Source organism: Lingula anatina, chromosome 9 (genome assembly GCF_051362555.1).
Source record: "Lingula anatina isolate TDL-2025a chromosome 9, LinAna3.0, whole genome shotgun sequence".
Classification (NCBI taxonomy): Eukaryota; Metazoa; Brachiopoda; class Lingulata; order Lingulida; family Lingulidae; genus Lingula; species Lingula anatina.
In genome coordinates, this window is record NC_141775.1 from 3,091,219 (window position 1) to 3,109,237 (window position 18,019).

The 18,019-nt window shown below is 36.9% G+C and overlaps 2 protein-coding genes across 2 annotated transcripts; one reads left to right on the top strand and one right to left on the bottom strand.

The window, feature by feature from the left end:
* Positions 1 to 2,384: 2,384 nt before the first annotated feature.
* LOC106174849 (large ribosomal subunit protein mL51) lies at positions 2,385 to 14,013 on the bottom strand. The gene is made up of 5 exons (XM_086995087.1): positions 13,960 to 14,013; positions 13,538 to 13,666; positions 12,953 to 13,117; positions 12,254 to 12,364; positions 2,385 to 3,404 (listed from the first exon to the last, which is right to left on the bottom strand). The coding sequence occupies exons 2-5, from the start codon at positions 13,632 to 13,634 to the stop codon at positions 3,178 to 3,180; spliced, it is 600 nt and encodes a 199-aa protein (XP_086851213.1). The 5' UTR covers positions 13,635 to 13,666; positions 13,960 to 14,013; the 3' UTR covers positions 2,385 to 3,177.
* A 142-nt stretch (positions 14,014 to 14,155) lies between these two features.
* LOC106174929 (protein-S-isoprenylcysteine O-methyltransferase) lies at positions 14,156 to 17,538 on the top strand. Its single transcript, XM_013556705.2, has 4 exons — positions 14,156 to 14,383; positions 14,676 to 14,934; positions 15,212 to 15,429; positions 15,842 to 17,538. The coding sequence occupies exons 1-4, from the start codon at positions 14,177 to 14,179 to the stop codon at positions 16,022 to 16,024; spliced, it is 867 nt and encodes a 288-aa protein (XP_013412159.1). The 5' UTR covers positions 14,156 to 14,176; the 3' UTR covers positions 16,025 to 17,538.
* The last annotated feature ends 481 nt before the right edge of the window (positions 17,539 to 18,019 follow it).

The following is an 18,019-nucleotide window of genomic DNA, read 5'->3' on the forward strand; positions in this document are numbered from 1 at the left end:
CAATGTAATGATATACACAATGTAAATCAAATTCGAAAACAAAAATCTCCATTTTAAATAAAACATTACGAATTTCTTCAAACTTTTCTGAAAATTTCCAAAGATGTTTATTAACATGCCGCAAATCTAAAATTAACCGCTTTTTACCACTACTGCAAATGGCCACTGTAAGGGGTTAACTTCAACAGATATATCTGAGCACTCACTAATAAAGCCTCTGACTAATAAATCTTGTATTGCCTGCTCAACAAATGCACTATGCAAAATAGCAGATCTATTGTTATCCAAACGAACTGATGCGGGTATAGAGAAAAAAGGAAGCTTGTATCCATTTTCTAAAACATCAAGAATAAATTCATATGTGCCAATACTTTTCCAAAATGCTAATTTACTTCTTAGCCTGCCTTTAACCCAGATATCTACATTGCCTTGCTCATGCTCAAAATAATCGATAGTAAAAAATAATTTATCATATTTCACATCAAAACAATACTCATCTTAAACAAAATCATGGACGATTGGGTTTTGAGAATCCTGGTGCACTTCCTGGTGTTTTAGTGTAGGGACAATCTCTCCTACAATGACCAAAGGGCCCACACGCAAAACACGACCCGCTCCTTCCTCGTCCGTAGGGGCTGACAGCAGAAGTGACTGGTGGCGTGAAAGAACCTGGACCGAGTGCTCCTGGTGTAACACAGGGAAACGCCCATAGTTGTCCATGAAAAATAGGCTGAGCACACTAAACAGGATAAGTACTACTAACGTTAGATTTGCTGGAGCCATGACCTCCTTTAGAAATAGATTTGCTCAATTTACGCTTTTTCAATGCCTTGCTTTCTGCTCTGTTAACTTTCTTTGCATCCTCAGAGTCACTGGCCAAAGGATTGGCTTCGTAAAAGCGGACAGTGTCCCACCTGTGTCAAAAACTCTTCTAATTCAGTATCGAAATCAAACTGAATGCGGTTGCCTTCTAGACAGCATTTGATTGAAACCTCGGTCTACGCCCTCCGACACCACTGAAAAATGCGCGCTCCAAAATTTACGTGTCAACTGGTCTGCGCTAACTGGTCGAATGAACAACTGTCGTAACTTACCCACAATTCTTACCAGTATCACAACTAACACAATATATACAGTGTCGCCCCCTAGGAGAAAATAATTCCATTCTTATTCACTTCGTTCAACCGAATAGAATTATATTTTTCGCATAGACCGTCACAGCAGTCGGAGTCACTATCGTCACGACAAACGGGGCTCCAAATGTTCACTATTTCAAACACGTACAATATCGTTCCAATGATGGCAAACGCCAGCAATGCACTGACTCCCTCGGCAGAGGGAGGGTCAATTCCCGTGGGGGTTTCGCCAAAATTTGCCTGTTTATTATGACTCCACGACACCCAATCCGTTACAGTGTCCCAAGTACTGAGGGCGAAGAAAAACAACGCCGTAAGTATCTTTACACACTTCCCGGACATTGCCTGGGGTTGGGCAGGCCTTACCTCTGGTTCCTGTACGGTCTGTACGTCCATCTGCCGTATGTATATATTTACCAGAGGATTCGGGAGAATATACTATTAAAATAGCTAGAAGGGCGTGTTAGCACACCGCGTTCTGTGACCTTATTCCCAATGGTACGGGTAGGCGTTTTTAGGTCATATCACAGAAAATCAAGGCTACCTTGCCTATTTACACAATAAAACACAAACCTATTGACAATCGAGCGTTGTGTATTTTGTCCCGCGGTTGGATTACCTGAGTGCAGGTCTAAGGGCACATTCAGAACAAGGTGATAATGGCCAAACAAATTATGGCGACGCGCTAAAAAGCTTGCAGTCTAATCCCCAAAATAACACTGAATAGATTTTCCGCAGGGATTACGCAACAAGCACTGGGCTGGCCATATTTGATCCGCGGACTATTTAGTCCGCTGTTTTGAATGCGGACTAATGCAGGTTTATACCAACCCAAAACTGTTTATTAGGGCTTTAAGAGGTTGTTTATGTTCTTCAACCCCCAATCTAATCGTGGAACTTGTATGTACTTTTTTTTTTACTACAGTAAAAATCGCACTAGCAATCACCAAGCACTTCGTGGAATATATATACGCCCATTAGTCACCACTTATCTTTTTGATTCGTTTATTCCGGAGTCTAGATTTTTAAGGGTTTCACCTCGAGAATTAAAACTAAGCAATGGGCAGATTATAAAACGTGTAGTACACGGTAAAAAAATGGCCAAACAAGGATGCTGAATAAGAATCGAGACATTATACTCTACTAATGGCCATCCGACTTTTCGATCCGGTCGAAATGATCGAATAATTTAATGAACCACGATATATTAGACTTTCACGTCAAAAACAAATAACGAAAGCCTGTAGATGCTGGCTGTCTTCATTTTAATATAAGTTAGGCTAAAAAGACAATTTATATAAAGAGAGGCCCATTTATTTAACAGAAAACAACTTAACATGTCAAAGTTCCTTAAATTAATTTCATGTCCAAATTTATTGTATGAGAAGACTGCTGGCCCATTTGATAACTACAGATAGTATTAGAGCTATATTGATTTGCATTCTAACATATTTCATGAAGGGGTAAACCAGTACGACTCATACTCCGACTCTGCCACTAATCCACTACGCTGGGGTGGCGCTAGCAATTTTTTTTCGTTTAGCCAAATTACTACTTTTTCATCGCTTTTTTGTCCAAATGGTTAAGATTTGACTAAAATCAGTCAAATCAACCCTATTTTGTTTAGCCAAAGTCAGTCAGTTTTAGCATTTGGCTAAATTGGCGAGTGTTAGCGCTACCCCAGACTACGTCATCCTTGCAAAACATTGCCTTTTACACGACAACTTTCAATTTCCTCAAGTTTTTGGCACTTAATCTGCATTATGCCAGCTCTTAGTCCGTCTGATGTTCACGTTCCTAATCCAGACAAAATAATAGTGACTTGAGAATGAAATTAACGGCATTTTGTTTCTTATACAAGAACTTTGGTTATCTGGTAGTGTTGGACAACTAGGAGGATTCAACAAATTTTCCAAAAAGAACATCTTTAAATTTAAGTTGTATATACTATAGGTAACATCAACCATATGCTAGTGGCCATCAACAGTCTAGGTAAACACAAGTACCAGAAATCCTTAAAACAGTCCTCTGCCAGAAATCCTCAATGCAGTCCTCCGCCTCGCCTCCGACCCACGTTATGTCTCTTATACAAAAACTTCAGTCTCTTTTTGAGCTGTTTATACTTGGTCGGTCGGTAGTACCGTAACTTCGCACCTGTTAAGTTGAGTCGCCTAATAATACGCCTCATCTCGTTACCACTCCATCCACGCAGCCACCAGGGTCCTCTCAGCGTATCTGTAGGGTGGACGCTGCCGTCTCCTAAAATATCTGAAATGAAAAGCATGCAACACGTTATGCAGATTATTAAATATTGAGCTGGTAGTTCGAGAGAGTTAAAGGGATGATGACTGTTCGTATAAGATTCACATTCCACAATAAATACATTGTAAACAACTTAAAGAAATATTGTGCATTCCAATTTACCACCAGAACAGTGCTTATCACAATTAATCTGGAAACTGTGCTTGCCATCAGACCACGTGGGCCTTCACAGATGACTGAAAACTAGCATACGAACACTGCCAGATCAGTTACTTAGCCCCTGCTTCAACCCCTAGAGAGGCCATTAATAACACGGAACATCATACATGAAAATCATCAAACACAAGCCTAAATATTACACTCACTGACCGCTAGGTGGTATAGCGGCCAGGACCCTCTTATAAATGTCAGTGAGTGTAACATGTACTCACATCACATCAGTCTGACCAGGTTGGCCGTAAGCTAACGGTATGAAAATATTTGAGCTTGTGTTTGATAATTTTCATGTATGATCCAACTACCAAGCTAATGAACATTTTTACACAACATGGAACATGTTTCTGATGCACTGGTATGTCCCTGGACAGGGTCTCATCTGCGTTCTCCTCTTCCTCCTCCAGAAGCGGGTATTCTCACAACCAAGTCACCCCATCTCAGGAGATCTATCAACATTTTCTTTCATCCAATCCACAAATTGTCAAAGTATAAGAAAATATATAAGAAAAGTATCAAACAAAAGTCGAAAAAAATGTCAAACCGTTAGCATGTGTTTCATAATTTTCACCCATGATCCAACTACCAAGCTAATGAACATTTTTGCTCATATAAAAAAATACATGATAATTAAAACAAGGCAGCAAAGCTGTCAAATGTACAGACAAAAAACAGAAAATAAAGATGCAAAAAAGGTCATTTTGTCAATTTTGATGCAATAATAAATAATGCTTATAATAGCACTGTCAGTCAACACTGAATTTTAATCTTGCACAACAGGTAACATGGTCAATAACAGGAGCGGACCCAGAGATATTTTCTGACAGTATTACAAAGTATCTATGTTGATCCATCCTCCATTTTGATGGTCTTCCAACAGAAAAAAATAGATACCAGTCAATATAAACTTAATAACCTGACTGTCTTCAGGAAGACCCAGAAGATGGTCCACCCCTTCAATAAAATTACAGTTTCAGGACCATGAGAGCTCAAATTCACATTATGAAACTCTCAATATTTGAAAAATGATGACAGTGCATAAAATAATATTACATAATGTTTAAAGACATAAAAAACAATACAACTGCTTATGTGGAAATACAGAAAATGTGCAGAGCCCCAGGCAGATGAGAGTTAAAAGTCACAAATGCAAGTGTTTGAGAAAAAATTATAAAGGAAAACATAACAAAGCTAGAAAAGCACTTTGAGAGTGCAGACCTCTGCCAAGGCAGCAATTGTTGATTATTATTGATAATTGATTGATTATTGTTCCAGACCACCACCAAAAATTAATCATTGTCCTCTTTGGCCCACTTCCGACAGTTCCTGAAAATTTCTGCAAAATCAGTCCATAACTTTTTGTGTTATGTGGATGACAGACAAACGGGGGTGAAAATATGACCTCCTTGGCAGAGCTTGAGGTAAATATAATTCCAATGAAGATGCTATTCAAACTTTTAATCTTCCAGTTTGATATATATATATATATATATATATATATATATATATATATATTATTTAAAACTTATTTGCAATATTAAACAAAATTTACCTGCATAATTATCACTGCTTCCTTATTATTAATCTAGCAGAGAGCTTTACCTTTGGGAGTTTACAGGGAAATATCAACAAGTGTGCTTTATGTAATCTCATTTAATGGCCTATTAAGGCAAATGACTTTATAACTCTGAAATTAATCTAGTGATACCCAAGGGTAATTTACAGACTGACCCACTCAAAGGGCTTTAGGCCCATAAGTCAGACCTTAAGAAAAGCACAAAACCATAATGCCCAAAATAGGAGACTACCAATCCTGATGCAATAATACATTATGTTTAACTGCACAGTCAACATCAACTTATGCACAACAGGTAACACAGACGACATTAAAAGCATAAGGCTTCAGGCCCATCAGAGTTCAAGTTTATACTTAGAAAGTGCCAGAATGAGAAAAATGAAAATTTCACAAAAAATGCATAAATTCAATAAAAATGATAATCCAATAGAGCTGGTTTTCTCATATGAGCTGAATGCCAATCCTAAAAATCGTACTTGTAAGTTAAAAATGATAATAAGTAGCACAGTTTTCTTTTCATAATGTTTGCAGTAGCAGTGCAAAAAGATTGTTGTCAATTTTGATGTAACATTACATAATAAATTAGAGAATAATTATCACCAATTTTTGTTTATTGACTATAAATAGGATGGACATGTAGAAAATATGATTACCATTCGGCTTCATGTTCATGGGAGCTCTGAGTCCCACAATGAATATGCCAAAAAGATAATGAATATTACACTAAAATGTATAGCTTCCAGAAAAAGAAGCCAATTAGACTGCTTTTCCAACTCAGGCTTCATTTTAGTCCTGTGTTTCTTTTTTGAAAGTTTGACAGTCATAAGTAACACAGTTTTCCCATAATGGTCATCAAGGCAGCAGCACCCAAAATTGTGTTTTCTTCTATTTTGATGCAACATTACATAATGCTTAACGGCATAATGACCATCAATTTTTAATAATAAAATATAAGTGTCATGAATTTTCAGAAAATGTGACTAGCATGGGTCTTCAAGCCCGTGGAGGTTCTAAGTCACACCTTGGAAATGCCAATATGTGAAAAATTACATTTTCACAAAAAACTGTTTAATTGCCAGAAAAATTTACCAAACAGACTGCATTGCCTACTGAAGCTGTATTTTAGACCCATGTTTCTTTCCTGTAAGTTTGAGAACAGTAATTGACACGATTTTCCTTAAATGGTCATCATGGGAGCAGTGCCCAAAACAGGGGTTTCTTCAAATTTTGATGCAACATTACATAATGTTTAACAGCATAATGACCATCAATTTTTAATTATAAAATATTAGTATAAAGCATATTCAGAAAATGTGACAAGCAAAGGTCTTCAGGATCATGGAACTTCAAAGTCATACATTGAAAATGCCAATATGTGAAAAATTAAATTTTCCAAAAAAAACTGCTTAACTACCAGAAAAATTTACCAAACAGACTGCATTGCCTACTGAAGCTGTGTTTTAGTCCCATGTTTCTTTCCTGTAAGTTTGAGAACAGTAAGTGACATGACTTTCCTTAAATGGTCATCATGGGAGCAGTGCCCAAAATAGGGGTTTCTTCAAATTTTGATGCAATATTACATAATGTTTTACAGCATAATGACCATCAATTTTTAATCATAAAATATTAGTATCATGGATATTCAGAAAATGTGACTAGCAAAGATCTGCAGGCTCATGGAACTTCAAAGTCACATCTTAAAAATGCCAAACTGTAAAAAAGACAGCACTGTTCTGAAATGGGTTTATTTCCATTTTAACACTTTTTAAACAAAACAAAATAAACAGTATACTTCCATTTTTATATGACCAACTAAGAAAATTGATGAGATGGGAAAAATATCAATAGAACAGTGTTAAATGTCCAATTTCCTCCATTCTGAGATTCTGAACATAGTTGATGATTGAATCTAACAAACTGCAATATGATATGATATGAGTTTATTTCCATTTTTGACACTTTATTACACAATACACGATATCAAGTTTACCATCATTTTTACATAATCAACTAACAATGTTGTAAAGATGCAGGAAATATCAAACAAACACTTTTATGTATCTTATTAGTTAAATAATGAGACTGTTAACATGCTTAAGAATTGAATCTGAGGAAATGTGAAAAAACAGCATAACTTCTAAAATAATGGCCAGATTATGCTGATTTTCCAACTCAACCTGCATTTTAGTAAGATTGACCACTCCTGTAAGTATAATGACAATTGGCCTATCTGTTTTTCTTATATAGTGTTATCAGTGTTGCATATATGTTGAAAAAAGTGAAAAAATAGCATAACTCCCCTAAAAATGGCTTGATCATGCTGATTTTTGAACTTGATCTGCGGATTATGAATCTTCATCAGTTTTGTAAGTTTGAAGCCAAAAAGTAAAGCTGTTTTCCACTTATCGTGTTATCGGTGCTGCATATATGCTGAAAAAAGTAAAAAAAAAAACAGCATAACTTCCCTACAAGTCACCCGATCATGCTGATTTTCGAACTTGACCTGCGTATTATAAATATTTATCAGCTCTCTAAGTTTCAAGCCAAAAGCCAAAACGGTTTTCCAGTTATCGTGTTATCGGTGCTGTGTATATATGCTGAAAAAAGAGAAAAACTAGAGGATCAGAGAGGCGATACCGCCTCCGAATATTGTACCACCAGCTGGAGCAAGCGCATTCGTATAGACCCCCACATACACAAAATAAGGGGTGCAGCCACCAGTCTTGTGCTTGACAAGCTGTAAAAATGCAATCAACAAGAATTTTCAAAATATGCAAAAAATATATATAACTAAAAATGGTGCAATCAAAGTTAAGTTCATTGTAAGGTAGGTCAAAGGTCAATTTCAAGGTCACAGTAAATTGCCAGTATATGACTTCCTATCCAATTTCAATAGTAACTATGGACCTATCTCTTCCAGTTTTGGAGATAAAAGGGAAGCAAAATTTGCAAAGTTCAGTTCATGGTGAAAAGTAGGTCAAAGGTCAATTTCAAGGTCACAGTAAGATTGCCAGTATATGACTTCCTATTCAACTTCAATAGTAACTATGGACCTATCTCTGCCAGTTTTGGAGATAAAAGGGAAGCAAAATTTGCAAAGTTCAGTTCATGGTGAAAAGTAGGTCAAAGGTCAATTTCAAGGTCACATTTAGATTGCCAGTATATGACTTCCTATTCAACTTCAATAGTAACTATGGACCTATCTCTGCCAGTTTTGGAGATAAAAGGGAAGCAAAATTTGCAAAGTTCAGTTCATGGTGAAAAGAAGGTCAAAGGTCAATTTCAAGGTCACAGTAAAATTGCCAGTATATGACTTCCTATGCAAGTTCAATAGTAACTATGGACCTATCTCTGCCAGTTTTGGAGATAAAAGGGAAGCAAATTTTGCAAAGTTCAGTTCAAGGTGAAAAGTAGGTCAAAGGTCAATTTCAAGGTCACAGTAAAATTGCCAGTATATGACTTCCTATTCAAGTTCAATAGTAACTATGGACCTATCTCTGCCAGTTTTGGAGATAAAAGGGAAGCAAAATTTGCAAAGTTCAGTTCATGGTGATAAGTAGGTCAAAGGTCAATTTCAAGGTCACAGTAAGATTGCCAGTATATGACTTCCTATTCAACTTCAATAGTAACTATGGACCTATCTCTGCCAGTTTTGGAGATAAAAGGGAAGCAAAATTTGCAAAGTTCAGTTCATGGTGAAAAGTAGGTCAAAGGTCAATTTCAAGGTCACATTTAGATTGCCAGTATATGACTTCCTATTCAACTTCAATAGTAACTATGGACCTATCTCTGCCAGTTTTGGAGATAAAAGGGAAGCAAAATTTGCAAAGTTCAGTTCATGGTGAAAAGAAGGTCAAAGGTCAATTTCAAGGTCACAGTAAAATTGCCAGTATATGACTTCCTATGCAAGTTCAATAGTAACTATGGACCTATCTCTGCCAGTTTTGGAGATAAAAGGGAAGCAAATTTTGCAAAGTTCAGTTCAAGGTGAAAAGTAGGTCAAAGGTCAATTTCAAGGTCACAGTAAAATTGCCAGTATATGACTTCCTATTCAAGTTCAATAGTAACTATGGACCTATCTCTGCCAGTTTTGGAGATAAAAGGGAAGCAAAATTTGCAAAGTTCAGTTCATGGTGATAAGTAGGTCAAAGGTCAATTTCAAGGTCACAGTAAGATTGCCAGTATATGACTTCCTATTCAACTTCAATAGTAACTATGGACCTATCTCTGCCAGTTTTGGAGATAAAAGGGAAGCAAAATTTGCAAAGTTCAGTTCATGGTGAAAAGTAGGTCAAAGGTCAATGTCAAGGTCACAGTAAGATTGCCAGTATATGACTTCCTATTCAACTTCAATAGTAACTATGGACCTATCTCTGCCAGTTTTGGAGATATAAGGGACTAAATGTTATAATTTTGGAGTTACCATAATGTGCCATAAATTTCCTACAGAAAAAATTAATTAAAATAAAGAAAAGGTCATTTTGGTCAAAGTTCTTGAAATGGGAGGTTCTCTGAAGTTGCAGAAGTTTAAATTTGATAAAATAATGTCATTTTTGACCACAAGTTGTCTGCTTTGCCAAGCATTATGTTTTATTTTTCCGGAGTTCAAAATTTATTATCCATTACCGTACTGCACATTTTTACGGAAGCCGACTGGTGCCATATGTTGAAAAAAAAAATTATCTCGAAATTTCGAGATAGCATTTTTTTTGTTCAAATTTCAAAATACTATCTCGAAATTTCGAGATAAATTTTTTTGCTCAAATATCAAAATGCTATCTCGAAATTTCGAGATAATTTTTTTTTTGTTCAAATTTCAAAATGCTATCTCGAAATTTCGAGATAAAAATTTTTTTTGTTCAAATTTCAAAATAGTATCTCGAAATTTCGAGATAATTTTTTTTTCTACATATGGCACCAGTCGGCTTCCGTACATTTTCCTTTCACCACCAATATGTACTTTCTGATACAGCGTAACTCGAAAACTGTATGGAATACAAAAAAACCGAGACCACCTCCAGTGTTGGGCTTTACATGCTCTACAAAATGCAAAAAAGAATGGATCTCTAGCATTAACGGTTCCCGAATTAGAGACAGTTTTCAGTTTCGGTATCTTATGGCCGCTACTCCTGTGAAAATGCACCGATTGACCCCAAATTCACGGAGATGAAAGATGACCTGAAGGGTAACACTTTCCAATAATATTATTGGTTAAGTCTGTGTGGCGTCTGAATAACAGGGCAAAAAAATTTTTTTTCGTAAAAAATTTCATTTTTTTGAAAATTTTGACCCATTTGACCTTGAAGTAAAGGTCAAAGGTCAAATCCGAGGGTATATTTGAAATCTACACATATGACTTTTGGAAAGCCGTCTATAGAAATTTTTCCCGTAACTCCTTCTGTAGGGTAGATAATTAGCATTTAATTTTGCCATTTTTAGACAAGGGTGCATTGCAATGAGTGCCACACCCAGACCCCAATACCGACAAAGCCCAAATTTTACGTGGAACGAGTTGAGATTATAGGTGACCTAAATCCATGAGATGGGTACGGGGGCCCTTACCGTCTAGGAGGAGAAGCGGTAACGGTAACATGGCGGCGGAGCCGGCGGAACGGACCGGACGGGACCGAAACCATGTGTACCGCCAGCGCTAACGCTGGTGGTAAATTTTTTTGTTCAAATTTCAAAATAGTATCTCGAAATTTCGAGATAATTTTTTTTTCTACATATGGCACCAGTGGGCTTCCGTACATTTTCCTTTCACCACCAATATGTACTTTTTGATACAGCGTAACTCGAAAACCGTATGGAATACAAAAAAACCGAGACCACTTCCAGTGTTGGGCTTTACATGCTCTACAAAATGCAAAAAAGAATGGGTCTCTAGCATTAACGGTTCCCGAATTAGAGACAGTTTTCAGTTTCGGTATCTTATGGCCGCTACTCCTGTGAAAATGCACCGATTGACCCCAAATTCACGGAGATGAAAGATGACCTGAAGGGTAACACTTTCCAATAATATTATTGGTTAAGTCTGTGTGGTGTCTGAATAACAGGGCAAAAAATTTTTTTTTCGTAAAAAATTTCATTTTTTTGAAAATTTTGGCCCATTTGACCTTGAAGTAAAGGTCAAAGGTCAAATCCGAGGGTATATTTGAAATCTACACATATGACTTTTGGAAAGCCGTCTGTAGAAAATTTTCCCGTAACTCCTTCCGTAGGGTAGATAATTAGCATTTAATTTTGCCATTTTTGGACAAGGGTGCATTGCAATGAGTGCCACACCCAGACCCCAATACCGACAAAGCCCAAATTTTACGTGGAACGAGTTGAGATTATAGGTGACCTAAATCCATGAGATGGGTATGGGGGGCCTTACCGTCTAGGAGGAGAAGCGGTAACGGTAGCCGTCCGGCGGAGCCGGCGGAGCCGGCGGAACGATCCGGACGAGACCGAAACCATGTGTACCGCCAGCGCTAACGCTGGTGGTACAAATAGCCTAAATTCACTAAAAAATGACCCAATCATGCCGATTTTCGAACTTGACCTGCGTATTATGAATATTTATCAGTTCTGTAAGTTTCAAGCCAAAAAGTAAAATGGTTTTCCACTTACCATGTTATCGGTGCTGCATTTATGCTGAAAAAAGAGAAAAAATAGCCTAAATTCATTAAAAATGACCCAATCACGCTGATTTTCGAACTTGACCTGCGTATTATGAATATTCATCAGTTCTGTAAGTTTCAAGCCAAAAAGTAAAACAGTTTTCCACTTATCGTGTTATCGGTGCTTCATTTATGCTAAAAAAAGTGAAAAAACAGCATAAATTCCCTATAAGTGACCCGATCATGCTGATTTTCGAACTTGACCTGCGTATTATGAATATTCATTAGTTCTGTAAGTTTCAAGCCAAAAGAAAAAACAGTTTTCTACTTATCGTGTTATCGGTAAAAGTGCACGGCGACGGCGACGGCGGCGACGACAGACGCAGATGACGGCTATATGTACAGACACATCTGTGTCTGTACATAAAAAACTTCCCCCCCAGTTGTAACGTTCTACCTACCAATATAGTCATTTTGGCCAAACAGTGCCCGTTTAGGTTCCCAAAGGTCCTTGGGCCTCTTCTTGGGTATAGGGAGGGGGTTTTCATTATTCTTCAGGCGAGGAAGCAAACCTAGAAATATCAGATTGTTTATTACAAATTTCGAAAAGCCACAACATTTACGCCAGTGTAATATGAGAGAGTCTCCTTAAATTAAGAATGTCTGTCAATGGTGAATGTGGATGTTTGTTCCGTGTTCTTGGCGGGTGACAGGTGTAATGTGGGTACTATTTGCAACAGCAAAGCTGGCAGAGCAGCAAAAGATAGAGGGATATGGCAAATTAAAGGATGCTGACAAGCCTTATGAGCCGACCAAGAGGGATATGGCAAATTAAAGTATGCTGACAAGCCTTATGAGCCCATCAAGGCTTGAAGAGGTTAAGTAAGTATTTGCACCAGGTATTCTGTTCAGGTAGCTTCCACTGTGTCAGTTAGTGTGTCAAATATCTTCTTATGATATCAAAAATCTTACAGGATGAGGTGCCTTATACAGACTGGGTGTGAACCTACCTCTATCAAATGTCTTCTTATTATAGCCATATCTTATAGGGTGAGGTGCCTTATCCAGACTGGGTGTAAAACTACCTCTATCAAATATCTTCTTATTATAGCCATATCTTATAGGGTGAGGTAACTTATACAGACTGGGTGTGAACCTACCTCTATCAAATATCTTCTTATTATAGCCATATCTTATAGGGTGAGGTAACTTATATGGACTGGGAGGCTCATATAAGTCTGTGGAGCGGTCAGCTGCTGTCCACTGGCTTGATGTCCTGTCGGTCGGAGTGTCAGATTTGTGTTGGACACAGGTGACACAAGGTGCTGAAGATGACATGAAACTGAAGGTTAAACATATAAACAAACATACACACACACACACACATATTATTTGTGTTGGACACAGGTGACACAGGGTGCTGTAGATGAAGTGAAACTGAAGGTTTTAATACTGGTACTATTGGCACCAGGTTCTATTCAGGTTTCTTCCACTGTTTCAGTTAGTCTTGGCAGTGTATGTTGGCTTGGGTGTGTGTGTGTGTGTGTGTGTGTGTGTGTGTGTGTGAGAGAGAGAGAGAGATAGAGAGAGAGAGATTCTTTGAATAAATGGAAATAAAAACAATGGCAGAGAGAAAAAGAAAGGCATGTATCAATAATAAGAATAAACTATTATATGTGTGTGTGTGTGTGAGAGAGAGAGAGAAAGAGAAAGGGAGAGAGTAAAAAGTTTGTTTGTTTTTTTACCTGTGAATCTGCCAAGAATATATTTTGTATTACTTGCTGTCCCTGAGAATGGCACAAGTCTGGAAGCCTGCCTCACTGCTGCCGTGAGCCAGCTCATTATTCCCACAACACAGCCTCAATTTACCGTCTCTGGAAAATACTTCATAATGTCATGTTTTATGTGATATTCAAATCTGACAGCTGTTTTCGGCCTTACGCGTAGGGGTACGTAATGATCGATCGACTGCTAATAGACCTAGTGCTAGACTAACTAAATTAGGGCGATCGACTGCCTAGTGGTTTGTACTATGAAGTAAAATGCAAACTTCTCAAGTAAAACATTTGCTTCTTGCAATAAGTATTCAAACACAAAAACATGAGTTAGAATTTGAATTAAAGTACAGTTTTTTTTTTAAATGCCTTATCGCTAGCAGTGCTCTCACCGTCAACGTGATTCTTGCTGAGAGTGTATTCATAGTAGGAACGGAGTGAATATACCACACAGAATTTTAAACACTTTAATGATTTATTTTTCAAACACCAAAGAAATAATTTTACGTTTTTACATTTTTTATGTTGAAATGTTAAAAATTATACGAGTTCATTCAATGGAATCTGAGGGTACCTGTACATTTCTATTTTCTCCGTGGCTAGGGTAAAATGGCGCAGATCATTGTGGAGGGGCGCGCCAGCCTGCTTAGTTTTATCTGCGGTTCCACGATCTGTTTCGTGCCTTTGTTCAGATATCTTGGTCGCATTCCAGAAAACATAGTTGAACATTATTTGCCTGTTCTTTTGGGCATCTATTCAGTTTTCATTTTTGCATTATGGCGGTTGATTTACAGACGATATTGGACACTTTGGCAAGTACGTGTTGCGCTGCAAATTGCAATGTTGTTGGCATGTTGTAGATCTTTGAAGCCATATTTTAAGGCCAACTGCCGGGTTACAAGCCAACCAATTAAAGGGAAATTATTTAATCTCACTTTATGTGTGCGTATGTGTGGGAGAAAGACACACAAACTGACAAACTCAGAGATCACCCAGGCAAGTGTGTGTGCGCGCGCGCTTGTGTGTGTGCGTGTGTGTGTGTATGAGAGGGAGAGAGAGAAAGAGTGAAATAAACAAACAAAATCCGAGCTCACCCTCCTCACTCCAGGTCAGCAGCCGTGCAGCATTCCTGGGTCTTGTCTTCGGCTGTGGCCTCATCCTCACCTTCTCCGACACCACATGGACACACTTCGGCTGGTACCTGGTGGCCCTCAGCTTCTTCCACTGGTCTGAGTACTTCACCACAGCAGTCACCAACCCCTTCAGCCTACAGCTGGACTCCTATCTGCTAGACCACAGTCCAGAGTATAAGCTAGCTGCTCTGGCCAGCTGGGTAGAGTTTACTGTGGAGTGGTATTTCTTGCCAGGTATATCTAGTCTTGATTGGGTTACTGGTCGTTAACAGCATTGCTAAACGGAAGGTACAGCAACTTGGCCTGTGATATTTTATCCAAGGTCTAAAATTTTGTTGGTAGTTTGCAGTAAGTTTAGAAAATTAAGTTTTATCTCAGTTCTACAGTAGTTATCAGCATGCGTTTCTAGTGTCAGCTTCTTTTAATTATGTATTTATGTAGTTTCTGTATTTATTTACCTATGAAATTAATGAATCACTGATGATTCTTTCTCTCTTTTCCTTTCCTCTAGGTCTGAAACAGCTGAAATGGGTGAGCGTATTCGGTCTTCTAATAGTCATGGGAGGCGAGACCCTCCGTAAAGCGGCCATGATAACAGCCAAAACAAACTTCAACCATTACGTCCAACACGTGAAGGAAGAGGGACATGTGCTTGTGACCCGCGGGGTGTATAGCAAATTCAGACACCCTTCATATGTGGGTTGGTTCTATTGGAGTATAGGCACACAGGTATATTAATAGTGAACATATGCTCATGGTAAACATCTATTGACACAGGTATTAGACTGGTTATATAATATGGTCATGGTTTACCTCTATTGACAAAGTGTTCCAAGGACATATTTTCTGTGTCTGCTGATGCTCAAAAGGTAGGATAGATAATAGTCACAGTAAGCATCTAATCTTAACATCTGGTCAGTTATTTAAAACTAATTAATTTTATTATGTATGGGGTAAAACATTTAATCAAATGCACAATTAGGTCAGGAAGTTATCAGGGAGAAGGAGAAAATTACTATTTTTAGGCAAATTTGATTTTAGACAAAAATACCAGGTTGGATACCTAATAAGTTCAGAAATGTATTTTCAATGTTTGTTTGTGATATGTAAAAAATGATATGTTTATAAATCCATCTTTCAGATAATCCTATGCAATCCTATTTGTCTGGTCGGCTACACAGTCACTTCATGGAAGTTTTTCAGAGAACGTATAGAAGTAGAGGAGATAACTTTATTAAACTTCTTTGGGGAGGAGTATTTGAATTACCAGCGGCAAGTAAAGACTGGTTTGCCGTTTATCAAAGGCTACAGAATGGAATTATAACAGAAACTTCAGAAAAAACTTAAAATATAATTTATCTCAAAGTTTTGTATATCGTTATTTCTTCATATATTTAGATAGGCTTGATTATATTTGAAATAAATTTTTAAGGTCACAGTTCAGCCGACCTTCATAAAAGAAAACCTTTATGTCTGATGCATGTATTCTTTAAAGTGGAAAAGAAAAAAAATTGAAAATTCCCAGCTGCTGTAGATATTGAAGTGCAAATTGTCCACAGTCCATCTGGGTACGTATCAACCTGTATTATAGTAATTCAATTACTAATAGTTGTAAAATGAAATTACTTACTAGACTAACCATTCTTTTGTTTTATCCAAGTAGTCATTTTACATATTTCCAAATTATTAAAAGAAATCTTATCTGATGAAAATTGAATATATATCCTGCCCTGTTTGATCACAGAATGTTTCTCAATATTTAATAAAAATGGTGAGTATTCATGTGAGTTTGTCAGATAAATTATGTTGAACTTCTTCAACCATGAACCCACCATTGCATATCCAGAGTTGAAAGTCCATTATTTGTCAGATATGTCTCCCATGTACATACTTTAACTTATCTCTAAAGGGGTTGTGTTAAACTTTGCTCACTTAAAGGTCCCATCGCTGCTACTAAGCACTTGGCTGCTAGACCAAGTATATATTCTTGTTTCAAAAGCTTTGTTAGATACAACTCAAGTAAGTGTAGAAATTGAGAAGTTGAGGCATATAACATGCATGTGCTTGTGTTTTGTTATAAATTCGTCAAAGTAGTAAAAATGTTTTTCAACGTCACTAGTGTAATGGAACTTGCAGAAATTTTGCGCATTTTTTTCCCTTTCAAATAGTATTGGTAATTAAAATAAAGTATAAATAAATCTGTAAACAACATGGGTGTATATTACATAAAGTTTGCAAAATGAGAATGGTATTTAAAATCACTTCAGTCAACACCTAGAATGTAAATTTTTGTGTAGATGTAATTTTTTCAAATTCTATAAAATTTCTAAGTATAATGGCAATAATCGATCAAGGTAGTGTTGGCTGATTTTTACCTGCTGACAGTGTAGAACTGTACCAGCCTCATTACTGAGTATAACAGTGCATATATTCATATTTATCTTTGATAACACAATGTTAATACATGTATATATACTAGAATCTGTGGGGGATGCATGTGACAGGAGAGTGATATATTTGTGGAAACTTGTTGTATTATTGTTGATATGGTTATTGTTGCCATGCATGTGACAGGAGGGAGATATATTTATAAAAACTTGTTGCATTATTGTTGCCATGGTAACTGCATTCCTCGTGGCAGAAATGTAGTTTTACAACCAAGCTTCTTATTGGTTGAATCATCTGAGTTTTTTTGCCAGCAAGCTTCTGATTGGTCAAAGCATTTGAGAAACGTGATACGAATCTCATTTAAGAGCTGACTTTTATGTTTAAAATATAGTATGTAATAAGTATGAAGATTTATTGAATAAAGAAGGCAAAAAGAGCCTCTGTATGGAAAAGACATATTTTATTTTAATTATTAACTTTCATTCTGCTTGATTAAAAATATATATATTCCAAATTCTTAACAGATGTGGTAAGAGTAATTCTTTATAAAATTTATTTTTGTATGTATTCTTATTTTATACTTCAACTCAATTAAAAGAAAAAATCAGCTATGCTATGATTATACATCAGGTCTTTTCAATATGTAAGTAAAAACTTTCACATCTGCATTGGACCAGCCAATGTCTAGCAAAGCAGCAAAAAGCAGAGATAATATAAATGTCTGGTTAACACTTGGTTATCATAATGATAATAAATCACATTCTGATAGGACAACCATCATTAACTGTAGTTTCAATATGCAATCGTATAAGGTCTCTATATATATTATATAAAATGTTTATATGAACTGTAAAAATAAGTAAAACATTTCATGCTAAGATATACAGGTTCATAAAAAATGACCAGTGGACGGAATGCATCTTTAAAGAAC

What these genes read in the sequence shown, in the direction of transcription:
- LOC106174849 (XM_086995087.1), bottom strand. Translation starts at nt 13,634, where the DNA reads ATGAGCTGGCTCACGGCAGCAGTGAGGCAGGCTTCCAGACTTGTGCCA. An exon ending in TAAGAAGATATTTGATAGAG is followed by an intron (nt 12,365 to 12,952) that starts GTAGGTTCACAC and finishes TGATATTTCTAG; the next exon opens with GTTTGCTTCCTCGCCTGAAG. An exon ending in TGGCCAAAATGACTATATTG is followed by an intron (nt 3,405 to 12,253) that starts GTAGGTAGAACG and finishes TTTTCATTTCAG; the next exon opens with ATATTTTAGGAGACGGCAGC.
- LOC106174929 (XM_013556705.2), top strand. Translation starts at nt 14,177, where the DNA reads ATGGCGCAGATCATTGTGGAGGGGCGCGCCAGCCTGCTTAGTTTTATC. An exon ending in GATATTGGACACTTTGGCAA is followed by an intron (nt 14,384 to 14,675) that starts GTACGTGTTGCG and finishes TCCTCACTCCAG; the next exon opens with GTCAGCAGCCGTGCAGCATT. An exon ending in GGAGTGGTATTTCTTGCCAG is followed by an intron (nt 14,935 to 15,211) that starts GTATATCTAGTC and finishes CCTTTCCTCTAG; the next exon opens with GTCTGAAACAGCTGAAATGG.